At 38.4% G+C, this 22,172-nt stretch overlaps 4 protein-coding genes across 4 annotated transcripts in view; 2 read left to right on the top strand and 2 right to left on the bottom strand.

Annotated features, from left to right (window-relative positions):
• Window positions 1-22,172, bottom strand: part of LOC149041503 (uncharacterized) — a gene marked incomplete at its 5' end in the record, with an annotated part of 38,431 nt that overhangs the window by 14,963 nt on the left and 1,296 nt on the right. The window contains one exon of the mRNA XM_089180880.1: window positions 21,641-21,822. Coding sequence (XP_089037006.1) covers window positions 21,641-21,822 — 182 coding nt within the window. The remainder of the gene's footprint in view (window positions 1-21,640; window positions 21,823-22,172) is intronic.
• Window positions 7-10,042, bottom strand: LOC149041506 (uncharacterized). The gene is made up of 7 exons (XM_089214620.1): window positions 9,970-10,042; window positions 6,387-6,658; window positions 5,874-5,988; window positions 5,333-5,446; window positions 3,780-3,961; window positions 2,795-3,125; window positions 7-2,033 (listed from the first exon to the last, which is right to left on the bottom strand). Exons 1-7 carry the CDS (start codon window positions 10,040-10,042, stop codon window positions 1,990-1,992), a joined length of 1,131 nt encoding a protein of 376 aa, XP_089070746.1. The 3' UTR covers window positions 7-1,989.
• Window positions 12,483-13,770, top strand: LOC149041505 (uncharacterized). The gene is made up of 2 exons (XM_089214619.1): window positions 12,483-12,729; window positions 13,372-13,770. Exons 1-2 carry the CDS (start codon window positions 12,664-12,666, stop codon window positions 13,768-13,770), a joined length of 465 nt encoding a protein of 154 aa, XP_089070745.1. The 5' UTR covers window positions 12,483-12,663.
• On the top strand, window positions 16,137-20,455 carry LOC149041504 (uncharacterized). Its single transcript, XM_089214618.1, has 5 exons — window positions 16,137-16,233; window positions 16,641-16,748; window positions 17,180-17,358; window positions 18,252-18,582; window positions 19,180-20,455. Exons 1-5 carry the CDS (start codon window positions 16,137-16,139, stop codon window positions 19,221-19,223), a joined length of 759 nt encoding a protein of 252 aa, XP_089070744.1. The 3' UTR covers window positions 19,224-20,455.

Below are 22,172 nucleotides of genomic sequence, written 5' to 3'. Positions count from 1 at the left end.
GGTCACGGGACATGAATGTTAATTAGGAAACTATTAACATGTCCGTTCAGGCAGATCCTATTTGTTTTGAGGCTTTCCTACAATACTTAGCTTTTAAGTTCCGCGCAAAGCGGAATAATTGCCGCTCTGGTAGATTCCTTCATTTGTGAGAGTCGAAATTTTGTTTGTAGTACGCCTCGTCAAATTATTCTGGGTGAACTAAGGGCCCCCAACTCCTCTAAACTTGTTAAAATATACGATCCCCCAACTGTAAAAGATTAAACGGAATCGTCTGGATGTGGTAAAACCGTGGTTTGGATAAGTTTTGCCTCGAGCAAATAACCGGCCCATAATGTCAAAGGACAAGCAGCGGTAAATGCTAACGTGCTATTTCCATCAGAAATTGAAAAGCCGCCATCTGTCGCTTGCAGCAAACATTTAAAACACAATTACGATGACATCGTTACTTTATTTTTCTGTCAATCTTACTTTTTCTTTTTTTTTTTTTTTTTTACGGCAGCAGTAAAAGAATCGATTTCTCAGTTTCATGTTGTCAAAGAACATACTTGAATAACCAGCCTTGTGACCAGGCGATCTTGGATATCATTGAACACAGCTCCAGTAACAGAAAACAGATCCAAACGAAAGACATGGCACAAAGTCATACAGACATGGAGTTGTACAAACTGAATGTTTTCCAGCTGCTCTAAGCGTGAGATTAGCTTCAATTAACTTCCTGTTTACTTTTCAACCAATGGCTGTCGAGAGTTCTCTCTATTTACCTTTTACGGTACAATCTCGTTAAACAAGAAACCTACGCAAGGTGTTAAATAAATCTGAGGAAATTTAAAATACGTTTTTAACAGAATAGCAAAGCGTTTAAACTCCGTTTTCGTCGCCAGTTTTGCTCAATAGAGGTGACAAGGATGAAATGCCGTCAATTGTTAGGGTTATTTCTCTTGCCAACGTATATTTTTACAGATTACCAAAGCGTTTAAACTCCGTTTCCATGGCCAGTTTAGCTCAATAGAGGCTGCAAGGATGAAGGCCGTTAATCGTTAGGGTTATTTCTGTTTCTTTCAACGTACCCACCGTTGTCGACACAACACAACAACTATAACACTGTGTAAGTGAACAAATTGATAAGAATATTAAAATATCTGCGTTTCGAAGCTGAGAAGATAATTTTTTCCAGCACGTTTTATTAGCCAGTGTTTCGGAATGTGTTAAGTTATTTAAATTACGGTATATAATTGTTGAGTAATATAAATTGAGAGTGCGTCTGTCGGGTCTATGAACACCCCTGCATAGGCAGTTAATTTTAAGATGGACGAACTTTTAGCATCTCGCTTCACGAACACAGTAGAAGATGGTGTAGCTATATTGGATACATTGCGATCCATTCATTATTCAAGCAATGAGATCTGCTATTTCGACGTCGATCGGTTCACTAACAGAAAACTTAGCGTGGTCGAATCTAGGCTAACCAGATCTGCTCAAAGCTTTTCTGAAAGTAACGGCGTTGCAGTTGACCAAGCCGTAAAAAAGGCTCGTCGTGAGAACCATGCTTGCATCTGGAAGGGCAACTAACAGTAACTTGATCATTAGTTTCAAGTCCTCGATAAGATGCATGACGCTTTGAACGCTCTGGAAAATAGTTCCTTAAAAAGAGCGGAACGCGCCTTAGGAGAAGGTACTGCTTTAATATCGAAAAGGATAAAAGCCATAAAGCTATCTAATAAGAGCGAGTTACGGTCAACGAATTTCTATCTAGCAAGCTCGCGTCAAGTTCTGATAACGAAAAGAAAATGTCTCGAGCAGAGAGGATAGCGGCTATTAAGTGTCGTTGGCAGTAACGAGCCAGTTCTTCTTGGAAATCATCAAGGTCAACAGTCAAGCACTTTAATATGATTTGTGGGATCTTGCGGTCATTTTGCGTGAAACGTTAAAGCAGAAGTTTTACTTCTCAACATTTCATTCAGATTATTCATTGCTTGGCATCCTTGGTCTTCAACGTACATACACAACCATAACCTCAGCGCCTCCGACGTCGGCTTGAGAAAAGAATAAAACAAAACCGATAAATAATACATAGTAAACTATTTATTGAGATCTCATTAAATAAACGATTATCATAATCCATATTCAGAGAAAGATGGAGAAGAAGAAAACAAATGAAAAGTTGGAACTTTCCTGAGTGAAATCGGTTTTTGAGCACCAGTCTTGTAATCATGGGAGACGTTAAATTTCAGTTGACTTGTGCAGTTATTACGTTTCTCCTCTTGATTTCCTACCGAGGTTTTGCCCCAGTAATTAACAATTGCAGTTAAATTCTGACACCCAGACGAAATAAAGAGAGGGGGGAAGGGGACAGGGTGTCTTAAAATGTCACTATAACCTATTCATGAAAGGTTGACATGGCAATCTGGTGAGTACTCTCTATTTGACACATTGTGACATCCTTCCTCCTCCCCTCCCTCCCTATGAAAAATCCAGGTCATGCCCCTAAAGAATAAAATGAAATGGCCGAGTTATCCAAGAAGGTGTCGACTAGATCAGTTTGATGATTATCTTAGCAAAACAAACACAGAATTATTATTCCATACCGTTTTATCTGCCTGAATAAAAAGGAATAAATGAATGGAAAAGAAACCATTCATGAGGTCTGTTTAGGAAATATCTTGTTATTTCTCTGATTTGATAACAAAAATAAACAAACAAAACAGACAAAAATAGTAACAGAGGTATTTCAAGATTTCTTAAATCAATTTTTATCATAGCAGAGGTCTCTCAAGATTTTAAAATAAATTTCTACCTTGGGCATTATTCCATGTGATTTTGTGAGTTTTCTTGCTGTACAGAATTGCCGGCACAGGGTAAAATCTCTCCCAGTCACAACCAGTTCCCCCGATTATAAACCACCCAACATCCTTCTGGCATCCTCCGTATTTAGCTGTAATTTCAAAGTTTCGTGCACCGGAATGGCCATTGATGTGAAAGGGATATATGTCTGCCGCATCCTTAAGATCTGTCCATGGTGATTGAAGTAGATTATTTTGTGTAAACCAGTCCACGTTAGTTGTTCCTCTGGCATTGAACTTCATAGACATAACTTCTGCTCCATTCGTGTAAAGCACTACACGTACCTAAAGTCACACACGAAAATGATCAGTTGTCTACATATCAAATACATAAGTATGGGGTAAGTAAGAGTCATTACATCGGGGAATTGAAAGAATTGTTGATCAATTTTTTATTGTCTTTTTACAAACATATTTGGAGGATATCGATGAATCAACACCACATAACATGACTATATGTAAACTCGAGAAGGCAAAGTTTTGAGCTAGAAGTTATTCTATCGGCTTGGTTCTAGTATCACTCTGTCTTGGGCACGGCAACTTTTGTGTTTCAATTGTCTTTGAAGCATTAAAAGTTCCCTAGCACCCTGAGTACTTTTTAAAGTTATTTCTGATTAAGCACTTTTGTTTCTGCTCAGAATTGTCTTTGAATATATAATATCATTGTGGTTTACACATTATGACAGTCACAGTTTCTTTTGAGAATTAAAGAATTAAAGAACATCATTTGGAAAAGCGTTTCGTGACAGACAATTTGAAGACAAGTTTCCATAAGGTAGAAACCTTAGGCTTATACAAAAAAAATCCAAAAAAAGTCCAACTAATTTATTTTAGCAGGCTTTTTCTAAGGAAATATATTAACATTACATAAGAAATTTGTGTATGGACTAAGGTGTATTTAGCCTAACCCTCTGTGATGTAGATATTTTCCGGACTTACCTCGTGAGGGTTAAAAGTTTGCCAACTCTGAACGATACGGTTTTTGTAGTTTCCTTGGTAGGTTGAAGTGGTATCTAAGGCAGCGATAATATTTTCTGATAATGTGTCGGATGAATTCCATAACACGTCAGCAGTCGGAGAGGAAGAAATTCCTCCAATGTATTTGAATATCATCGTCCAACCTTAAAATAAAAAAAAAAAAGTCAGAAATAGTCTAGGTTCGTGAAATTGCTTGTTCTTTGGAAACTCTAGAAATTGTTTTTTTCGAATTGACTGAATGGTTATGGACCTAAGTCCTGGGACCTTCCTAGCCAAGTGAGTTAGCCACCTCTAAATCAATTGGAAAAAGAGGGTAAGTTTCTAAAGAAACAGTCGGTGCTGCATCGGTTGGAGAGTATAACAGGGTAATTTAGGGTTATCAACTGGTTTGAAAACGTAAATTGGCCACCGTAAAGAGTTTAAAGGATGACGTTTCGAGCGTTAGCCTTTCGTCAGAGAGATACTGATGACTCTTACTCGAGGGTTTCAATATGTTGATGGCTTTTACAGCTAACGGTTAGGCTTTGGCCTATTTACGGTTAACGGCTAATATGTTTCCATTGTGGTCACCATAAAACACTTTGGGGTTTTAACGGTTTAAATTTGTCAATTTTATTCGCCAAACGGCTGAATCTTTTAGCCGTTTTACGCCTAACGGTTAACCCCATTGAGATTCTTGTAATAAAATATGTGTTTATTGTTTATCATATTGTAAGAGAGGAGATGAACTTTGTTCGTTTGTCTCACGACATAGTCACTTTTGATGTAGATCGCGACGTTTCGACTGCAATACTGCTAGTCTTCATCAGGCAACGAGGTCGATTGCTTACGTGTTTACTTGGAAGAACTTGAGGAACAGGCGATAACAAATGCGACTTGAAAACCTAAGATCTGGAAACGATATGTAGATGACACTTTCACAGTCTTAGACCGGGACAATGTCGATGGCTTTTTTACAACATCTAAACAGTCAACAGCCTACTATTCGTTTTACCATGGAAATCGAGAAAGATAACACCAGTCCTTTTCTCGACACAACAGTTACAAGGGAAACAGACGGTCTTCTCACTATTACTGTCTACAGAAAGCCCACCCACACTGTCCAGTACCTAACCTATGATTCACACCACCCTCAGTCAGTAAAGCGTGGTTTTGTTAAGTGTCTATAAGACCGAGCCAAACACCTCACAATGACACCGTCGGTTATTTCTGAGCAAAAAACCCTTGTCATCAGTACTTGTTTCTAATGGTTATCTTTCTTCATTTTTTATGAAGACTCGCAAAGACAACAAGGGTAACAGCCAACAAAGGCCGCTCAGGAATTTAAATCTACTGACATTCTCGCTTACATAAAGGGTGTATCACTAGTATTCGCCGCTGCCTACAACAACAAGGCATATATACGAACCGTATAGCAGTCGAAACGCCACGATCTACATCAAAAGTGACTCTATCGTGAGACAAACGAACAAAGTTCATCTCCTATCGAGATCCTCCTATTTAGTTTGACGTACCACCTCCATCACTTGTCTGGTCGCAGTACACTGGGAATGAGTCTGATACATGATTGGAAATTTCGTAGACTCCTGTTTCCTTTGGGGCTTGGGAACAGTTCTGAGGCAGAATGACTGAAAAGATGAAAATCTGTTTTCATCAAATCCGAATACTTTTTTTATAAAGCTATCAAATATGATTTCAATAGGTTGGCACGAATGACTCCCTCACTACAAGTCGTAACATAGTAACTCTTGTTCTCTAAATAACAATGAGACGATTTTGGAAAAAACATAAACATGCTAAATTGTGTTAGATGTTAATGATTCCTCAAGCAGCAAAACGGACTGGCCATAGAAAACCTAGGATAATTATGATGTAAACAAATACTTGCTAAGAGGTGAGTAAGAGGTTTTTCGTTATCCACAACTAACATATTTAAACATGAGGTCAATGACTTCAGAGAACTTCGAAAATTTTCTGAAGCAAAAAAACAAGAAAACCAAGAAGTATAAAAAGGCGGGAATATTTGCATTACCTGATGAATAAGCTACAAAATACCTTGGTCACAATTCTCTCCCCCGAGTCCTTGTTGACAGACACAACGGTATCCTTTTGAAGTAAAACCAGCTTGACAAGTAGAATTTTTCTTACATGGGCTGCTTCCACATGGATTCTGTGATAAAAAAAAAAGGAAACAGTGCCTTTCCTTTTTTTTTATGCTAAGAGCACGTGTGCTTCTTGAGGAATTACTATCACCATTATTATTATTATCATCGTTGTAATTTTGAAAGGAGATCATCAGAGTCATTCTTTCGAAAAAGCATTAAACCTCAAGAAGATTTCACCTGGTCTCCAACATTTGGGAAATTAATTTCGCCATGGACGAGGTCTGTTGTATACCTCACTGCGTCCCACTGATTTAAAATTACCGAATTAAAGAGTTCAGGTAATCATCCCAGAACATAGCTACCTTTTCTTTCTGTTTACATTTCTGTAGTCAACTAGTCAGTCGTGTCAAGTGAAGTTTCAACGAAAAAAAAAATTTTGTTGTGTTTAGGTTGTAAGGCTTACCTCAATTCCTCGGTAGCTGTAGCCATTTCTGGTAATGAAATTTACGCTGGCGACTTGTAAATGAGTGCTGTTATTCAGGTCGCATAACGGAATATCACCTAGTAGTGGCCCGTAGTTGTAAGACACACAGTCGGGATCCCCATAACAGATGAGTTCACAGCCTACTTCACTTTCAACTGGCAGAGATTTGATTATGTGATTAAGTAAATATTTGTCTTTGGTGACTGGGTTAAATAGAATGGCTCTGCACTCATCTGAATTTGCTGTCACAACTAAAAATAACAAAAATTTATCATTATTCGTAACTGATCAACATTAGCGATATGTGTCGATGAAAATTTATTTCATCCCTCGAGGCTCCTGGTAATTGCCCTCTATCCCCCTTAAATAATGCGATTTCCTTTCATCTATAACAAGTACTAGCATTTGGAAAACTTAAAGTGATACATTTGGAAACGAATAGTCATGCGAACTCTTGCTTTCTTTGAGTTTTTCAGGGTTGTTGAACTTGTTACAGTACAATAACGCACACCACTTTTTTCCTTTGGCGGCAAAGTTCACTGAAACGCAGAGAGGATCGGTCAAGACATTTTAAGATACATTCAAAGTCATCATATAGTGTGATCATGTCAATTCGGGGTACATTTAGATAATGGAACTTGTCCACTGAAAGTAGATTCTGTCTTGAATTCTGCCTATACTCAGAATTCAAATCATTACGAGTTTCTGTGGGTTGAAGATAATTACTATAAGTTAGAATATTCTTAACAGTGGGGAAGAAACGTATTGATTCCTGCAAACTAAAAAACTTTGAATGAGGGTTTTAGGATAGACTCCTTCCTTTTACCCGAGTCGCGGATGAAAGTGGTCTTGTATCTATCAATAACAAAAGTTTACTATTCTTGCCATTGTTTCTGTCTTTGCCTTTAAGGTTACTCCGCACCTTAGCGAGTGCCTTCAGAGAAAAAAATTTACACGCGATTTTTCTCATAAAACCAAAATAGAGTAAATAACAATAAATAGATTATTAAATACACAACACGATAAAACTGTAAATGGCGAATGAAGCCGGTCAACAGAAAAATGACCGAGCGCCATTCCAGCGAGTTAATTACCGATCTATTCGCTGGAATGGCGGTTAGTTATTAAATTGAGGCCAAATGTTGCGAAATTTTCTCCTTTCATTCTCAAACGCGATGTTTCGCATGAAACTAAAATAAAGTTAATAACAATAAATAGTTTATTAAATGCAGAATACGATAAAACTGTAGGCTATTCGACTTTGCTTCCGTTAAGGCAAATGAAGCCGGTCAACAGAAAAATAAGCGAGTGCCATTTCAGAGAATTTATTACTGATTAATTCGCTGGAATAGCGCTCAGATATTAAATTGAGGCCTAATGTTGCGAAATATTTTTCGTTTATTGTTATGGAAATGCATTTTTTCATTATACTTTGAACTTCCTCCACAGAATCTTTAGTCTTTTAGGATGCTAAAAAATTGCCTCTTAATTGCAATTGAGGCAGATACGATGTTTAGATAAAGGAAGTCATACGCTGTGTCAAAAAAGGCGTTTGTTTTCTCTTGGTGAAAAAAAAATATGTCAAAGTGTATAAATGTTTATGATACACTTAAAATTAGATTCCGTTAAAAATTAATCTAACTTAAGGCTTAACATGTTACGGCAAAGATGTTCTTCTGTTTCGTTGGTGGTTAATATCATATCAGGAAAATGTTAATTTTTCTTCTTTTCTTTTTGATAACAGGTGAGTCGGTATTTGTTTTTTCGCGTATGTGAAATTTAAACAAAATTATCAGGAATTTTTAACTCGGTTTAATTTAAATAGCCGCAGGTAATTAACAGATATGTTTGAAGTTGGAAAACATGTATACAGATATTGCCCACCTACGGGAATGACCTGAATTTGTACGCAAAATTGGCTCGAAAAGTTTTTCTTTTCACCCTACTTCGGAATGATAATGTTCAATAACATGTTTATGTCAGGAGAGGAACTGCTTCCATTTTCTCAGAAATACCTTACTTAGGTTACGAGACATGAATGTTAATTAGGAAAATGTTAACTTATCTTATTTAGTTTTACAAGGCTTTTCTACGGCGCTTAGCTTTTAAGTTCCGCGCAAAGCGGAATAATTGCCACTCTGGTAAATTCCTTTAGTTTGGATTACTCTGCCCTTTAGTAAATAACCGGCCCATAATGTCAAAGAGCAAACAGCGGTAAATGCTAACGTGCTATTTTCATCATTAAATTGAAAAGCCGCCATCTGTAGCTTACAGCAGACGATGCAAACACAATAACGATGACACCGTTGCTTCATTTTCTGTCAATCGTGCTTTTTTTATGTTTTTTTGTTTTTTGAAAGAATCGATTTCTCAGTTTTCATTTTTTCAAAGAACATACTTGAATAACCAACCTTGTAACCAGGAAATCTTGGGTATCATTGAACACAGATCCAGTAACAGAAAACAGATCCAAGTGAAAGACATGGCACAAAGTCATACAGACATGGAGTTGTACAAACTGAATGTTTCCCAGCTGTACTACGCGTGAATAAAGGAGTAAAGAAACTGTGGTGCTGCGCCGGTGGGAGACTATAGCAGGTAATTCAGTGTTAACAACTGAGTTGAAAACGTAAATTAGCCACCGTAAAGGGTAAAAAAGCTGTCGTTTCGAGCGTTAGTCCTTCGTCAGAGCTGTACTACGCATGAGATTAGCTTCAGTTAAATTCCTAGTTACCTTTTGACCAATAGCTGTCGAGAGTTCTGTCTATTTGCCTTTTACGGTACAATTTCGTTAAACATGAAGCCTATGCAAGGTATGAAATAAATATGAGGAAAATTTAAATATATTTTTAATAGAATACCAAGGCGTTTAAACTCCGTTTCCATGGCCAGTTTTGCTCAATAAAGGCTGTAAGGATGAAAGGCCATCAATTGTTAAGGTTCTTTCTCCTGCTATTTCACACATAACCACCGTTATCGAACTAATACAAAGTTGTTTAAAATTACCATCCTATACTCATTTGTGAGAGTCGTAATAATGTTGTTTTGGCCTTGCACAAATTACAGGCCCATAATGTCAAAGAGCAAACAGCGGTTAATGCTAACGTGCTATTTCCACGAGGAAATTGAAAAGCCGCCACCTGTAGCTTGCAGCAGACACTAAAAACACAATAACGATGATACCGTTACTTTATTTTCTGTCAATCGCGCTTTTTATTTTTTATTTTATTTAATGGTACAGTTTTGTTAAACAATAAGTCCATACAAGGTATTAAATAAATATAAGGAAACTTTAAAAATATTTTTTAAAAGAACACCAAGGCGTTTAACACAACAACTATAACACTGTGTAAATGAACAAATTGACAAGAACACGAACATATCTGCTTTACAAAGCTGAGCAGATATTTTTTTTCCTTCACGTTCTGAATGGCAATGTATGTTTATTGGTGAGTGTTCCGATATGTCTTAGTTATGTGTTAAGTTATTTGAATAACGGTATATAAGTGTTGAGTAATAAAAATTGAGAGTTGGTCCGTTGGGTCTGTGAACACCGCCACACAGGCAGTTAATTTTAAGATAGACGACCTTTTAGCATCTCGCCTCACAAACGCAGCAGATGATGGTGTAGCCATATTGGATCCATCACGATCCATCCATTATTCAAGTTTGCCAAATTTTGTTTGTTCAAAGTTTTTCTGTAAATAACGGCACTGCAGTTGACCAAGCCGTAAAGAAGGCTCGTCGTGAGAACTACACCTGCGTCTGTAAGGGCGACTAACAGCAACTTAATCATTAGTTTTCAAGTCCTCGATAAGAGGCATGACGCTTCGAACGCCCTGAAAAGTAGTTCCTTAGAGAGAGCGAAACGCGCCCCAGGAGAAGGTACTACTCTAATATCGAAAAATATAAAGGCCATGAAGCTATCTGATAAGAGCGAGTTTCGTTGGCAAGTTATGGTCGACGAACATCCATCTGAAAATGACGAAAAGAAATGTCTCGAGTAAAGAGGAAAGCCGTTTAGGATAGGCTTCGTTAGCAGCAACGAGCCCGTTCTTCTCGAAAACCATCAAGGTCAGCAGCAAAGCACTTCGATATAATTTGTAGGATCTTGCAGTCATTTTGCGTATAACGTTAAAACATAATTTTTACTTCTCAACATTTCATTCAGATTATTCATTGCCTGGGATCCTTGGTCTTCAACGTACGTACACAATCATAACCTCAGCAGTACTTCCGACGTCGGCTTCAGAAAAGAATATAATACAAAAAAAAACTAGAAATAAATAATACATAGTAAACTATTTATTGAGATCTCATTAAATAGACTATTAAAATAATGCGTAATCCATAATTAGAGATAGATGGAGCAGAAAACATATAAGAAGTTGGCAAAAGTGACCTTTTCCGAGTGAAACCGGTTTTAGAGCACCGGCCTTTTATTCGCGATTGGTTCAGTTTTTGGATCTGATTGGTTGGAGAGGGTTGCGCCAATCACAGAGACTAATCACGCATCATGGTAATACGAAACCAAAGCAATCTCGATTTCTGCGTAGACTCATTTCAAATAATTCGTGACCTCTTTTCAGCTCGTTGTCATTGCACAGTGTGGGCTAGCTAAGGTAAAGGTGAAGCCTATCTCTTCAGGTAATGAACCTCTTTTATGTAGTCAAATCATAACGGCATAATTATAATTATAATAAAGTTCGGATATAACGCGCGCTGTCATTGGTTGAAAGAGCGTGCTCTATGAGAGTATAGAGCATAGAGCTGAGCTAAAGCTGTCACGCCATCTGCCGATTGTACTATGTTCGACCTTTTCCGGGACTTCTTTTTAGCTTTTTTCCGATAATTGAAAGTGAAATTTCGGAACTGAAGCGAGCCGGCAAGTAGCAACAGAAGAATCAAACAAAGGTTTGTAAACATACCAGGCGCCGTAATTTACGTTATTAAAACGTGAGCAGATACGAAAATCCTTAAAGGAAAAACAAATAAACATTCCGAGTTTTAAAGACTTTCACGCTCAGTTAGATTGCAAGCTTACGAACGGTAATAAAAATCAAACACAGCTAACACTCGTATAGTATATAAAGTTCAGTGTTAAAAACAAAACAGAACAAAACAGAAGTGATGAAAAATATAACCAAACTGGCATAACTGTTAAAAATTCATACTTATCATGACGGTGTCTGAGCGAATATGATCATGCTGAAGTTCATCGCGGCTCGCTCATCATGGCGATCTCCGGTCATCACAGGAAAGCAAGACTCAGAAACTACATCGGCTGCCCTTCGAGTGAAAAAATAAGAGCTTGCTCTGATATCCTTTCCGATACGTTGAGTGGAAAGTCACATCAGTCACTGCAGCCGAGTTTTGCGGCGCTGTCATCACGAGCGTCTTCATATTCTGGTGAATTCGGCTGTCGTTCATTCAAAAAACACTCGCCTTGAACAGTTTGTTTTCTACCTTGTCATGTGAAAAAACTCGCGTGTTTTTATGAGCCATAATTCGGCTGAAGTTCACTGAACATTTCACTTCAAGATTCTGTATTAGAGACTTAAAAACTTCAGGCAAAAGTGTTAAATTCGACTTGCCGAACTATTTTAGTTTGTAAACTATCGTAGAAAGTGAACTTTGATGGTTTTTGAACTTTGATGGTTTGACACTTTGGACAGCTTTAGTCTTGTACAGCCAATCAGATTATTTGAACCGTTCTAACAGGAATTCTGATTGGCCTATTGTAGCGTGCTTTATGAGAGTATAGAGCATGCTGACGACACTGTTGTTCGCTTTGTTCAAAAATTCAAGAAGTGGGAAGAAACACTCGACTACGTCTCGTGTTTCTCCCTACACTTCTTTCGTGCTCTAGCCGCTTCCTGCGTGCTTTATAACAGAACAGAGCACAGTCAAGGCTTCTCTATTTGTTAAATAAAGGTAGTTTGGAAAGAAATTCTGCAATCTCTGATTATGAAAGCTCCTTTTCCCAAAATGTTGTATTTTCCGTAATCTTTCCAAGTAATTCTTTGTCCTGAGGTTTTGTAAGTTTTTGTACACTGTTAGGTTATCTTGAGACGACTTACATTTACGAAGGTTACTCTTTTTCTAGGAGAAAAGTGAACAAACAAAAGATGCCGATGACTCGCTCGTACAAAATCTGGAGGCGAAAATCGTAGATTTGGAGAATCGCTTGCGTCAGCCGTTAGCAGACTCCGAAGAAGTTCTAAGATTAAGAACCAGGCTTCAGGAGTCGGATAAGATGTTCCAAAGTGCCGAGCAGCAGATAAACGAACTGGAAACGAGAAGTGAATCTTGGAGACAAGAGGTACCAGGTTCTTTATTCCTGAATGTTGTGTCATACATGGTCCCTTCTGGTTTGTCTGTTTGTCTGTCTGTTTGTCTGTCTGTTTGTCTGTCTGTTTGTCTGTCTGTTTGTCTGTCTGTTTGGCTCTCTGTTTCTGACTGTCTGACTGTCAATTAAAAAGAATAAAAATAAAAAATAAAAAAAATTGCATGAGCTTCCTCTAAACTGTCTGCCTTCTCTTTCTAAGTCTGCGATATGTCTCCCACGATCATTATTTTCTATTCGTTTCTGAACATTTTTTGCCTGCCTGTCTGCTTTTCATCTACCGGTCTGGTTACCGCTTACGCCAAGGTTTGATGTCCTTGACAAATCTAGTTCAACTGGAAAACGAAAGGAAATAACATTAGGTCGAAAAGGATAGAGATTCTATTTGTCTATCTACCTATGCGTTTGTCTGCCTGTCGTTCCGTCTGTACCTCTTTGTTTTTACCTTTTTGTTAAACTTCTCCTTTCCTATCGTTTACTCGTTTATTCTTCTGTGTAGTAAATAAGTTGTCATCTTCGAAGCGGAAGGGTTAAATCTTCCGGTTAAGTAGTGTACTTCAAATTTGAGATAGGGAAAAATCTTTTTTGTTAAAACTAACGTACTTCTTACTATCGTAGGTGGTCTTTTTACAAGAAACTGTTCGACACGAGTGCGAGGAACGCTTTGAGCTGACCGATGCTCTTGGTGAAGCACGGGCTCAGTTGTTAGCTCTTCAACGCACTTCCGGTGCCTCGCTGTCACGAAGTAGTCTCAATTCATCCAGTTCTTCCGGCAACGTCGTCCGGGGTAGTCGCAAAGGACATGACGTCAATGGACAAAGTGACAATTCTACTACCCAGGCTATATCTTGCCCCGTTGGATTTGATGGAGGCGTAGGGTGTAGGCCTGGCACAGGTTCACGTGACACGAGAAAGTTGTCGCGTGAACGAAGCGTAGACGATACTCGAAAGCGAATCGACGCGGCCGTTCGGCAATCGGGGACAAAGAGCCGTTTGGGGGGAAATTTTAGCAGTTGAAAGATTCCAAATATTTTGAAAAAAGGGAGAAACTTGTAGATGTGAATTGATGGCAGATGGGTAACGACAAGGAGATAAGATGCTCCAAAGTGCCGAGCAGCAGATAAACGAACTGGAAACGAGGAGTGAATCTTGGAGACAAGAGGTACCAGGTTCTTTTTTCCTGAATGTCGTGTCATACATGGTCCCTTCTGGTTTGCGTGAAGGAAGCGTAGACGATAGTCGAAAGCGAATCGCCGCGGCCGTTCGGTAATCGGGGACAAAGAGCCGTTTGGGGGGAAATTTTAGCAGTTGAAAGATTCCAAATATTTGGGAAAAAGGGAGAAACTTGTAGATCTGAGTTGATGGCAGATGGGTATCGACAAGGAGACCAGAGAACTCTGGATAGAGATCGGGGAAACGCCTGCCAGCTGTCACAACCGCTGAGAAACTTTTTTCGAGCGAAGAGAAGAGCAAGATTTTAACAAGCATCGATTTGATTATCGTAGCGACCGTAGTACGCACCCAAGACGCATCATAGTACGTCTTAATTATGTATATTTGTATGTAGCTCCATTTTAGTGGCCTTTGCGTATAACGCACTAAGCTTTAACTTCTAAATCTTAACGCATATGGGCATTGATACAGAGTCACTGACCTAAACCTAGAATTCATGAATTAGGATTTTTGTTCTTCGTGTTTTGATACTTAGTTTTGTGATTGATTTATTCTATGCCCACGTTTCTTCTTGACGAGGAAATAAAAACTGAAAGGCAAAGAATGTGAGTATAACTGGTTGAATCCTCGACTGATAATATAATGACTATATCCGTTGAACATACTGATTAGTTGGTTGTGGGGCCTGGGTTGTCAAAGTGCTTAGATTGATAGCCCGTGTTCCCGCCCATGAATTACGAGGCAAAATGCATAAACTCGCGTTTCTACACTAAATTCTGTGGGGATACACAGAATTTTATTTCTGTAATATCCCATTAAGGCAGGAACCCCTCTGTGTGAACTTGGTTATCTTCTTCACTGCGTGATGTCATTCACTGGTTTCCAGCAGGCTCGATATTTTCTTTTTTGTCATCTTAACAAACCAGTGTTTAGATAGTCGAAATAAAACAAGCAGCTGAATTAACTTCATTCTCAATATCTCTGACTATTTACGGAAGGCAGAGTGAATTCTTACTCTTCGAAGTATTTAAGGTAATAGGGAAGTTCATTTCCCTTGCTTCAAATTCATTTTCAGACATAATCACCATTCTAAACAACAACAAAAAAAGGAAGACAGGAAAAAGGGAGGAAATAACTCAAATCACACACATCAATGGAATCCAAATATTCTCGTTGAACTGTAAATCTTCCGTCAGACTGAAATGTGTCTTACGTTCAAATCTCTTTTTTGTGCTTTTTACTGGAAGAGATTAGGTGTCTTAATGTAGCTAGCCGCCACTAGAGGTGTAAGCACAAGGAGGCCAATTAGGTGAGCTCGTCCACCTGAGCAGTGTTTTTAAATGTAACTTTAGGTGTATTACCTTTACTCAAAACTAAAATGTGCCACTTGAATAGACTCATTGTCAAATCATTACCAAGAGATTTATCATTTTACGACAAACCCCACCAAAAATGATGTATAAATCTGGAATCAATGGACTACCACTCGTTCATTCTACGTAGAACCAGTTTCGTTAATAGGGAACTTAAGCAAACCACGACGGCGGCGGCAGCAAGGACATGGAAAGCAAAAGATCTTATTGGCAGAACAATAGCTCGGCACGTGCGTTTTAAAACTTTGTACATTTCTTAGCCGTCCTATGCAAAACAACAACGTGAAATCACCTCAATTTGCGAAGTCTGCGAACCGCAACCGCGTCGGCAAATTATTTTAATTTCCATTTGGAACTCACCGCTTCTTTTATACGTTATGCTGAAGTTGAGGTGTGGCACAGTATGCAGCCATTTTTGAAATTCTAATTAAAGGCAGAGATTCAACTTTTAATCGAAGTCTTCCGTGGCGTTGCCGTCCTGACTGCTTAAGATTTTGCGTTGGACCTAAGTCTATGGTATCTTTGACCAAAAAGACGATCCTTAGAGGATTTGGGTTGTGTTACATTAAAATATATCTTGTCTCCCCCACGAGGCTCTGTAAGATTCTTATGATCCTCCCTCCCCCCCCCTCATGTTCAGTCAATTTGCTGTAGACCACCTATAAGACTCTGCTGGTGACAACACGACAACTACTTCCCCCCTCCCCCCCCCCTCCTTACCCCAGATAATAGATAATGACAGGTCCGTTAAAAAAGAGTGTTCCGAAGGGTTTTCTGAGAAAATTATTGTTCTTGTATCATCAGAGTCCATGTAACACTGATGTTTGCGGGAAGAATATGACTTGTCAAGCGGGTTACACCAGCAAAGGATACCGTTGTATGAAAAACATCACGTCGACGCCATTAAACTTCGGCAACCTAGTTGCCAAAGAACGTACGTATCTTCTCTCCTTAGGTTATTTCTCTTATGATAAAACACGACGACAACGACAACACTTTCAATAAAAACACAATATTTGCTAATCGAGACGGATGGAAACTCATCGCGATTGTTCGTTTCTTCCAAATCCAAAGCGTCTAAGTTTTATTCCATGAGCGCATAATTATGTCGCGAGATGCTTTAAATTGCTTGACTGTTAATAGCGACCAAATAAATTTGATTTGGAAAAAGCATAAATCTTCATTATTCACTAACTTGGCTTCATCATCTTATCATGTTATATCTGAAAGTTATATATTCCGTTTCTTTCTGCTCATCATGACGAGGTTAAATTATACGGGACGCAGCCTCTGTGGTTTTTTCTCTACTGTACTTATTCGATATAAATTGTTTTTCCTCAGACTTTCATAATTGTTCTGATGCACCCAACATAACGGGAGTTTACAATACATCTCACCATGAATGGGGCCTTTTTCCTGTGTACTGTGATCAGACATATGATGGAGGAGGTATCTCATATTCTGTATGATCGGTACAAGTTACATAATGAAACGATAAAAGAAAAATTGGTCTCAATCTGTTCCCAGTCTTCGTTCAGTACTAACTTTTCACTTGATCAGTGCAAATATAACTGGAGAGCGTAGTCAGTGCCTTGTGGAGACTCCGTCAGTAGCTTTTCGCTCGAGCGTATTCATGGAATTGCTAGATCATCCATTCGTTTCACATGGACGATTGCATTTTTTCCACTAGTGTACGTGACTCCCTTTTCCTCTTTTTCCATCACCTGTTATTTCCATTCGCATTCTAAGCTGCCCAACACTGCTGTTGGATCAGATCAGTGATTCTTTTTTATTTTGTTCCATAAGCGTTAGGTGATGGGAGATTTTTCGAGATGACTTAATTCTTAAAATCTTTGTCTAATAAAATTTTCACCTCACAGGCTGGACGATGGTATTAAAAGTTGTTAGTGGCCTCTCTCCATTGGACGTCGGTGGAATTTGGTCGTCACCCTCCCTATATCATGAAAATCTCAACGAAACCTTCGACCTAACGTCAGCTTATCCAACTCATTACAAGAATCGTATTGTACTGAACTGGAAGAATTTTAACCCTAAAGAGGTGAGGAAGGTTAATGAATGAATTACCCCAAACATTCAGTAGTACACATGCCCAAGTAAAAGCATAAGCTTCATTACCTGCAAATGACGCTTGGTACTGAAAGAGCCTCTGCAATCATTTGGGATTAAAGGCGCATGAAAGACAATGCCAATTGAAATCCTTGAAAAATATTTGATTTATGTCGAAGATGCCACAAATTCATATTTTACCCCGTTGAAAAGTAGTTCACCTTCTCAGATGTTCATGTTACTGAATACGGAACTTGTGCCGGGGGCAGTTTGAAAAACGCTTAGATCTACCATATAGTCAAGCAAGGCACCAAGGGTGAGCTTTTCGGATTACTAAAATACACTGTAAACATTTCTCGTGTACTTAACCCCAGTGTATACTGCTTAATACTTCCTTTACTTTTTGTAACTTCTTCGTGTAATCTTTTAGTCTACTAAAAGGATACAATCTTGCTACGAAAGGGCGACATGAGAGGGGCTGTCACCTGGTATCATTCCTTGACAATAAGGGCAAATTTAATACACTTGGTTATAGTTTATTACATCTGGGTAAGAATACTGTTGAGCGCAGTAGCTAATGGAGTAGTCAAAGGCATGCAGGAACTCAAGCCACCAGGAGATCGTTCAGCAGTCAGGGAACTAATGAAAGTTGTGGACTTGTGAACTTTCTCAGAATTTGAAAGTAGCAAATGGATTCGAAACGAGTAATTACTTGAGTGATGAGTATGTTGACTATGATGCGAACTGTTACTAAGGATACAGTATGAAGATCCTATAACCTGGAAAATCTACTCATGTTTTGTGATATCGTAATGTTAAAGTTAACAAAAATTGTCTCTTTACAAAGGGTTAATTTCAGTCGATTTTAACTTCAATGAACCTCAGGTTCGCGTCGTTATATACAAGGACAGTCAACAAGTCACCTCCCTCAAGTTCAATGCCACTGGTACAGACAACTTGAATTGGTTTTCACATGAAAACCTAATTTACTCGCCATGGAGTGATCTCAAGATGTTCTCACCCGTAAATTTTGGCCTTCTGGGTCCCATAGTTTCCGATCGCTTCTTTGAGATAACTGGCCCTTACACTAGTTGTGAAAGTGATATCGGTTGGTTGGTAGTTACTAGTCACCCAGTATGTCCTTGGGACAGACGATCACCTCAGCCTAGTATCCAATACAGCAAGCAGCGCATGGCGTCGCGTATGGAAAATTACGGTAATTTTGATATTGAAATATTTTTGGCATTGTATTCCGTTGATAGGTTACCAATAACTAACAAAAAATTCTGTTGTTCAGGTATTACTTCACCTCATGCTATTCTAGACACCAGATTTCGTCGCCTGAGCAGTTTTTTTCTTCCTGACGTAGTCAAAGACGTTAAAAAGATGAACGAACATCTTCAAAAAAACGACAGTGGTGATCGTTTCAAAATATCTTGAATGGGGCTTGACCCCTTCCCTTCCCTCCCCTCCCCCCAGACTATTCTCTTAAATCATCAAAGGGCCACGGAAAAACGGTCGAGCAAAACACGAAACTCATGATCACGTCTTCTACTAGTTTGCATTTTCTTCCCATTTCCCGAAATAGAAAGGTCTTGTATGAACAATCCACATTTACTACCTGGTACATTGTTACTGTACCTGTTTGTTTCTGTTTGTTTCGTTTGTTTTTTAGTATTCACCAACGTACAGACGTACATCCGTACCATTGACTTTTCGCATGTAAAATTCTTACTTCTGAATGAATATCATTTTAACTAGAGAATCATTCAGCCTTTGAAAAAAAAGCCTCTGTTATGATTCCATCTCACAGGAAATGTTGGGATTGCAGACGTCCTCGCCGTGTTTGTTCGCTAACAACAAATCATTTGAAAGGCTCAGCGGAACCTTTTCTGCAATGAAGTCTTTACCGTTGGTAATAACTTTGTCTTTGGGTATCATGATCTCTTGGTTATATCTATAGTTAAAAAACTTAGGTTACAGTTTGTATACTAAATAGTTTAAACCCAAATGTTGCAACTGAAGTTGTCGAAACGTCAGTCATTACTGCCCACAACAGTTTAGTCCAGGACTTCTCTCGCCTGGACGATCACAACATAAGATTACAGGTCGCAGTTTGAGCAAAACGCTTTTGAAATCAAAGAAAGCTTACTCCTTGAGATAAGATTTTATTGAACTCCTATTCTCTGCAAATCCACTGTATTCTTTAAACAGTAAAGAGGATTTATAAGCAATTAATTATAGCCCTTGTATCATAGATTTAATTCAAAACGAATCAGCTGTTAATCAAATCTACAACTCAAAGCATTAATCTGTCACCAGCTACATTTCTGTTGCGTACGAGCTCTCTAAATGTAACATAACATATCAAATGACCACTCATACAAATCCGAGTTGCTTCTTTACAGTCTTAATTATAATTAATTAATTCACTGATTCTTTAAATCTGCCGGATAAAAGTCCATACGAAATCAGGAGTACAAATATATTTAGAAGGAGTCCATATTATAATTTTGACCGAACTGTTACATTAAGAGGAAGGGTGAAGCCTCGTTATCAGCATATGCATATTCTCTATACTGCTCTCAATTTATTTCCTATGGTACTTAAAATGAGAATTTATTGAGAGTTTCTTACTTGCATTGATTTGCTTTTTTTCTTATTACCTTAATGTTTGAATCTGCAGTGATACTTTAAGGAGAAATTAGATGCTTAAGTTGAAAGGTAGGTCGGTCGGTCAGTCAGTTTGGAGGTCTAACAATCAATCAATCAATTTGTCGAGTTTTTTCGTAATTTAGTTATATTACGTTTCTTTGCTTTGTTTATTACTTGACTGGCATCTCTGGTCTTCAACGTATGTACACAATCATCACCTCAGCAACTCCAACATCAGCTTGAAAAAAAAAAAAGTTAAAATAAACATTGATAAGCAATACGTAGTAAATTATTTATCTAGATCTCAATAAACAAACCATGATCCTGATAGCTATCCATTTTTAAAGATGAATAGAAATTCTGTCTTGGTCACTTGTGGGGTTGAAGGGTTAAATGAATAAAGGGGGTAAAGTTTCTATACAAACCGTGGTGCTGCGTCGGTGCAAGAGTATAACAAGGTAATTTGGTAATATCAACCGAGTTGATGACGTGAAGTGGCCACCGTTAAGAGTTTCAAAGCTGACGTTTCGAGCGTTAAAGATAACAATTCCTACCTGATAGATTTGAGTATTCTCATTACCAGTTTGCTAGATAATGTATGGATATTATGGGGAGAAGTTTCATGTTAATCACTTCAAGGGTTAAGGGAGCCTAGCCTAGCCATTCCCACATTTCACAGGTCTCAAGGCAAAAGTAGCCAAATAGTACCCTGTGTTACTTCAATGCTCATTACAAACCGAGAAACGCGTTGCCTTTTAGCCAAGAATGCAACGTGTAATTACGCAGAGTGTAACATCTATAACCATTTTAGAAACTTAAAATTTCCGGGCAACAACTTTAGAAGGGAACAAACACTTTCTTCATGCAAGACTTAAAGTTTGAGTTCGAGCCTCGGCTTGGGTCATTTCGCCGGGCTCTTTGTCAAGATACTAAACTCTCGCAGGGTAGCAGAAACCTGTCACGATCACTAAACGAAATTCTGGTTTTTTAGTTAACCACAAGTATAAAATGTTTCCACATGTGCAGGAATTGAGACGATGTTAAAAAGTGTCTTAAGAGGCGGCCCAACACAGATGTAGTTAATTCAGGCTAAAAAAATCACAAAAACCTCTAGGCTACGATACTAAACCCTTTTACACCCTAACATCAGTATGCATATTCTCCATACTGCTCTCTCTACATTTCCAAAGGTGTTAACAAGGAGAATTTGTTTAAAAATCAAGAGCTTCTTTAGTTGATGATCATTTCTTTTATTCTCATGACCTTAATGTGCCATTGTGGAGTGATTTTCTATGGAGAAATTACATACTAGTCACTCTCAGGGGTTAAAGGGTTCAAACCGTGAAGGTGAAGCGCCAAACAAAACTAAATCAACGGAATACCCGAAATCAAATATCCCCCTATGTTTTAAAAAGTCTTAAAGTTTCCTTTTCTTTACTTTACATCCTTTTGCAGATTGCTGTTGAGCGGGAAATTGGCGCGCGGCCGGTCATACATCATCTATCTACGCATGCCTCACACTTGACCAACCGTTGTGTTGAGTTTTCTATAATTATCTCACACCCTATCTAGGAAGATGTAACCCGTTAGGTCAGCAAAGCGTGTCAAGCGGTATTTACCTCTTTAGGACTGAACATTTGCCAACTTTGAACAATACGGTTTTTGTAGTTTCCTCGGTAGGTTGAAGTGGTATCTAGGACAGCGGTAACATTTTCTGAAAATGTGTCGGATGAATTCCAGAACTCCCCAGCAGAAAATGAAGAATTTATTCCACCAATAACTTTGAATATCATCATCCAACCTTGATTAAAGAACCAAAAACAGTGGTTTTTAGAAATTGTAAGCTTCTTGCAATCCAAATTTTCCAATTTTGAATTATCTCCATGAAACCGCGATTTGAACGCGTTTTTAATTTATTTTCTAACCGCTTTTGCCTCATGTCAATTTGTTCCAGCTTACCCTTTAATGGTCTTAAAATTTATGTAAAAGTAAAAACATGAAAGTTTTGCATTTAGAAACAGTTTCAGACTGAAACAGTCCTAAATACTAAAAACTGCCTGCTTCATACCATTCTCTTGTTTTTTCCGCCTCAATAACTGGATATTACATTGTGACTGTTTTCTTTTGACACTAAAGTTTGCTGCCAAGTGA

This window comes from Pocillopora damicornis, chromosome 8 (assembly GCF_964200805.1).
Source record: "Pocillopora damicornis chromosome 8, jaPocDami1.2, whole genome shotgun sequence".
NCBI classification, from domain to species: domain Eukaryota; kingdom Metazoa; phylum Cnidaria; class Anthozoa; order Scleractinia; family Pocilloporidae; genus Pocillopora; species Pocillopora damicornis.
Note: the sequence above shows the minus strand (reverse complement) of the source record. Positions and strands in the feature narration are given on the sequence as shown.

What these genes read in the sequence shown, in the direction of transcription:
- LOC149041506 (XM_089214620.1), bottom strand. Translation starts at nt 10,042, where the DNA reads ATGGCTACACCATCATCTGCTGCGTTTGTGAGGCGAGATGCTAAAAGG. An exon ending in TATCTTAAAATTAACTGCCT is followed by an intron (nt 6,659 to 9,969) that starts GTGTGGCGGTGT and finishes TGTTATTTTTAG; the next exon opens with TTGTGACAGCAAATTCAGAT. An exon ending in GGGAGAGAATTGTGACCAAG is followed by an intron (nt 5,447 to 5,873) that starts GTATTTTGTAGC and finishes TCATCTTTTCAG; the next exon opens with TCATTCTGCCTCAGAACTGT.
- LOC149041505 (XM_089214619.1), top strand. Translation starts at nt 12,664, where the DNA reads ATGTTCCAAAGTGCCGAGCAGCAGATAAACGAACTGGAAACGAGAAGT. An exon ending in GTGAATCTTGGAGACAAGAG is followed by an intron (nt 12,730 to 13,371) that starts GTACCAGGTTCT and finishes TTACTATCGTAG; the next exon opens with GTGGTCTTTTTACAAGAAAC.
- LOC149041504 (XM_089214618.1), top strand. Translation starts at nt 16,137, where the DNA reads ATGACTTGTCAAGCGGGTTACACCAGCAAAGGATACCGTTGTATGAAA. An exon ending in CAACCTAGTTGCCAAAGAAC is followed by an intron (nt 16,234 to 16,640) that starts GTACGTATCTTC and finishes GTTTTTCCTCAG; the next exon opens with ACTTTCATAATTGTTCTGAT. An exon ending in GTCGCGTATGGAAAATTACG is followed by an intron (nt 18,583 to 19,179) that starts GTAATTTTGATA and finishes TCCATCTCACAG; the next exon opens with GAAATGTTGGGATTGCAGAC.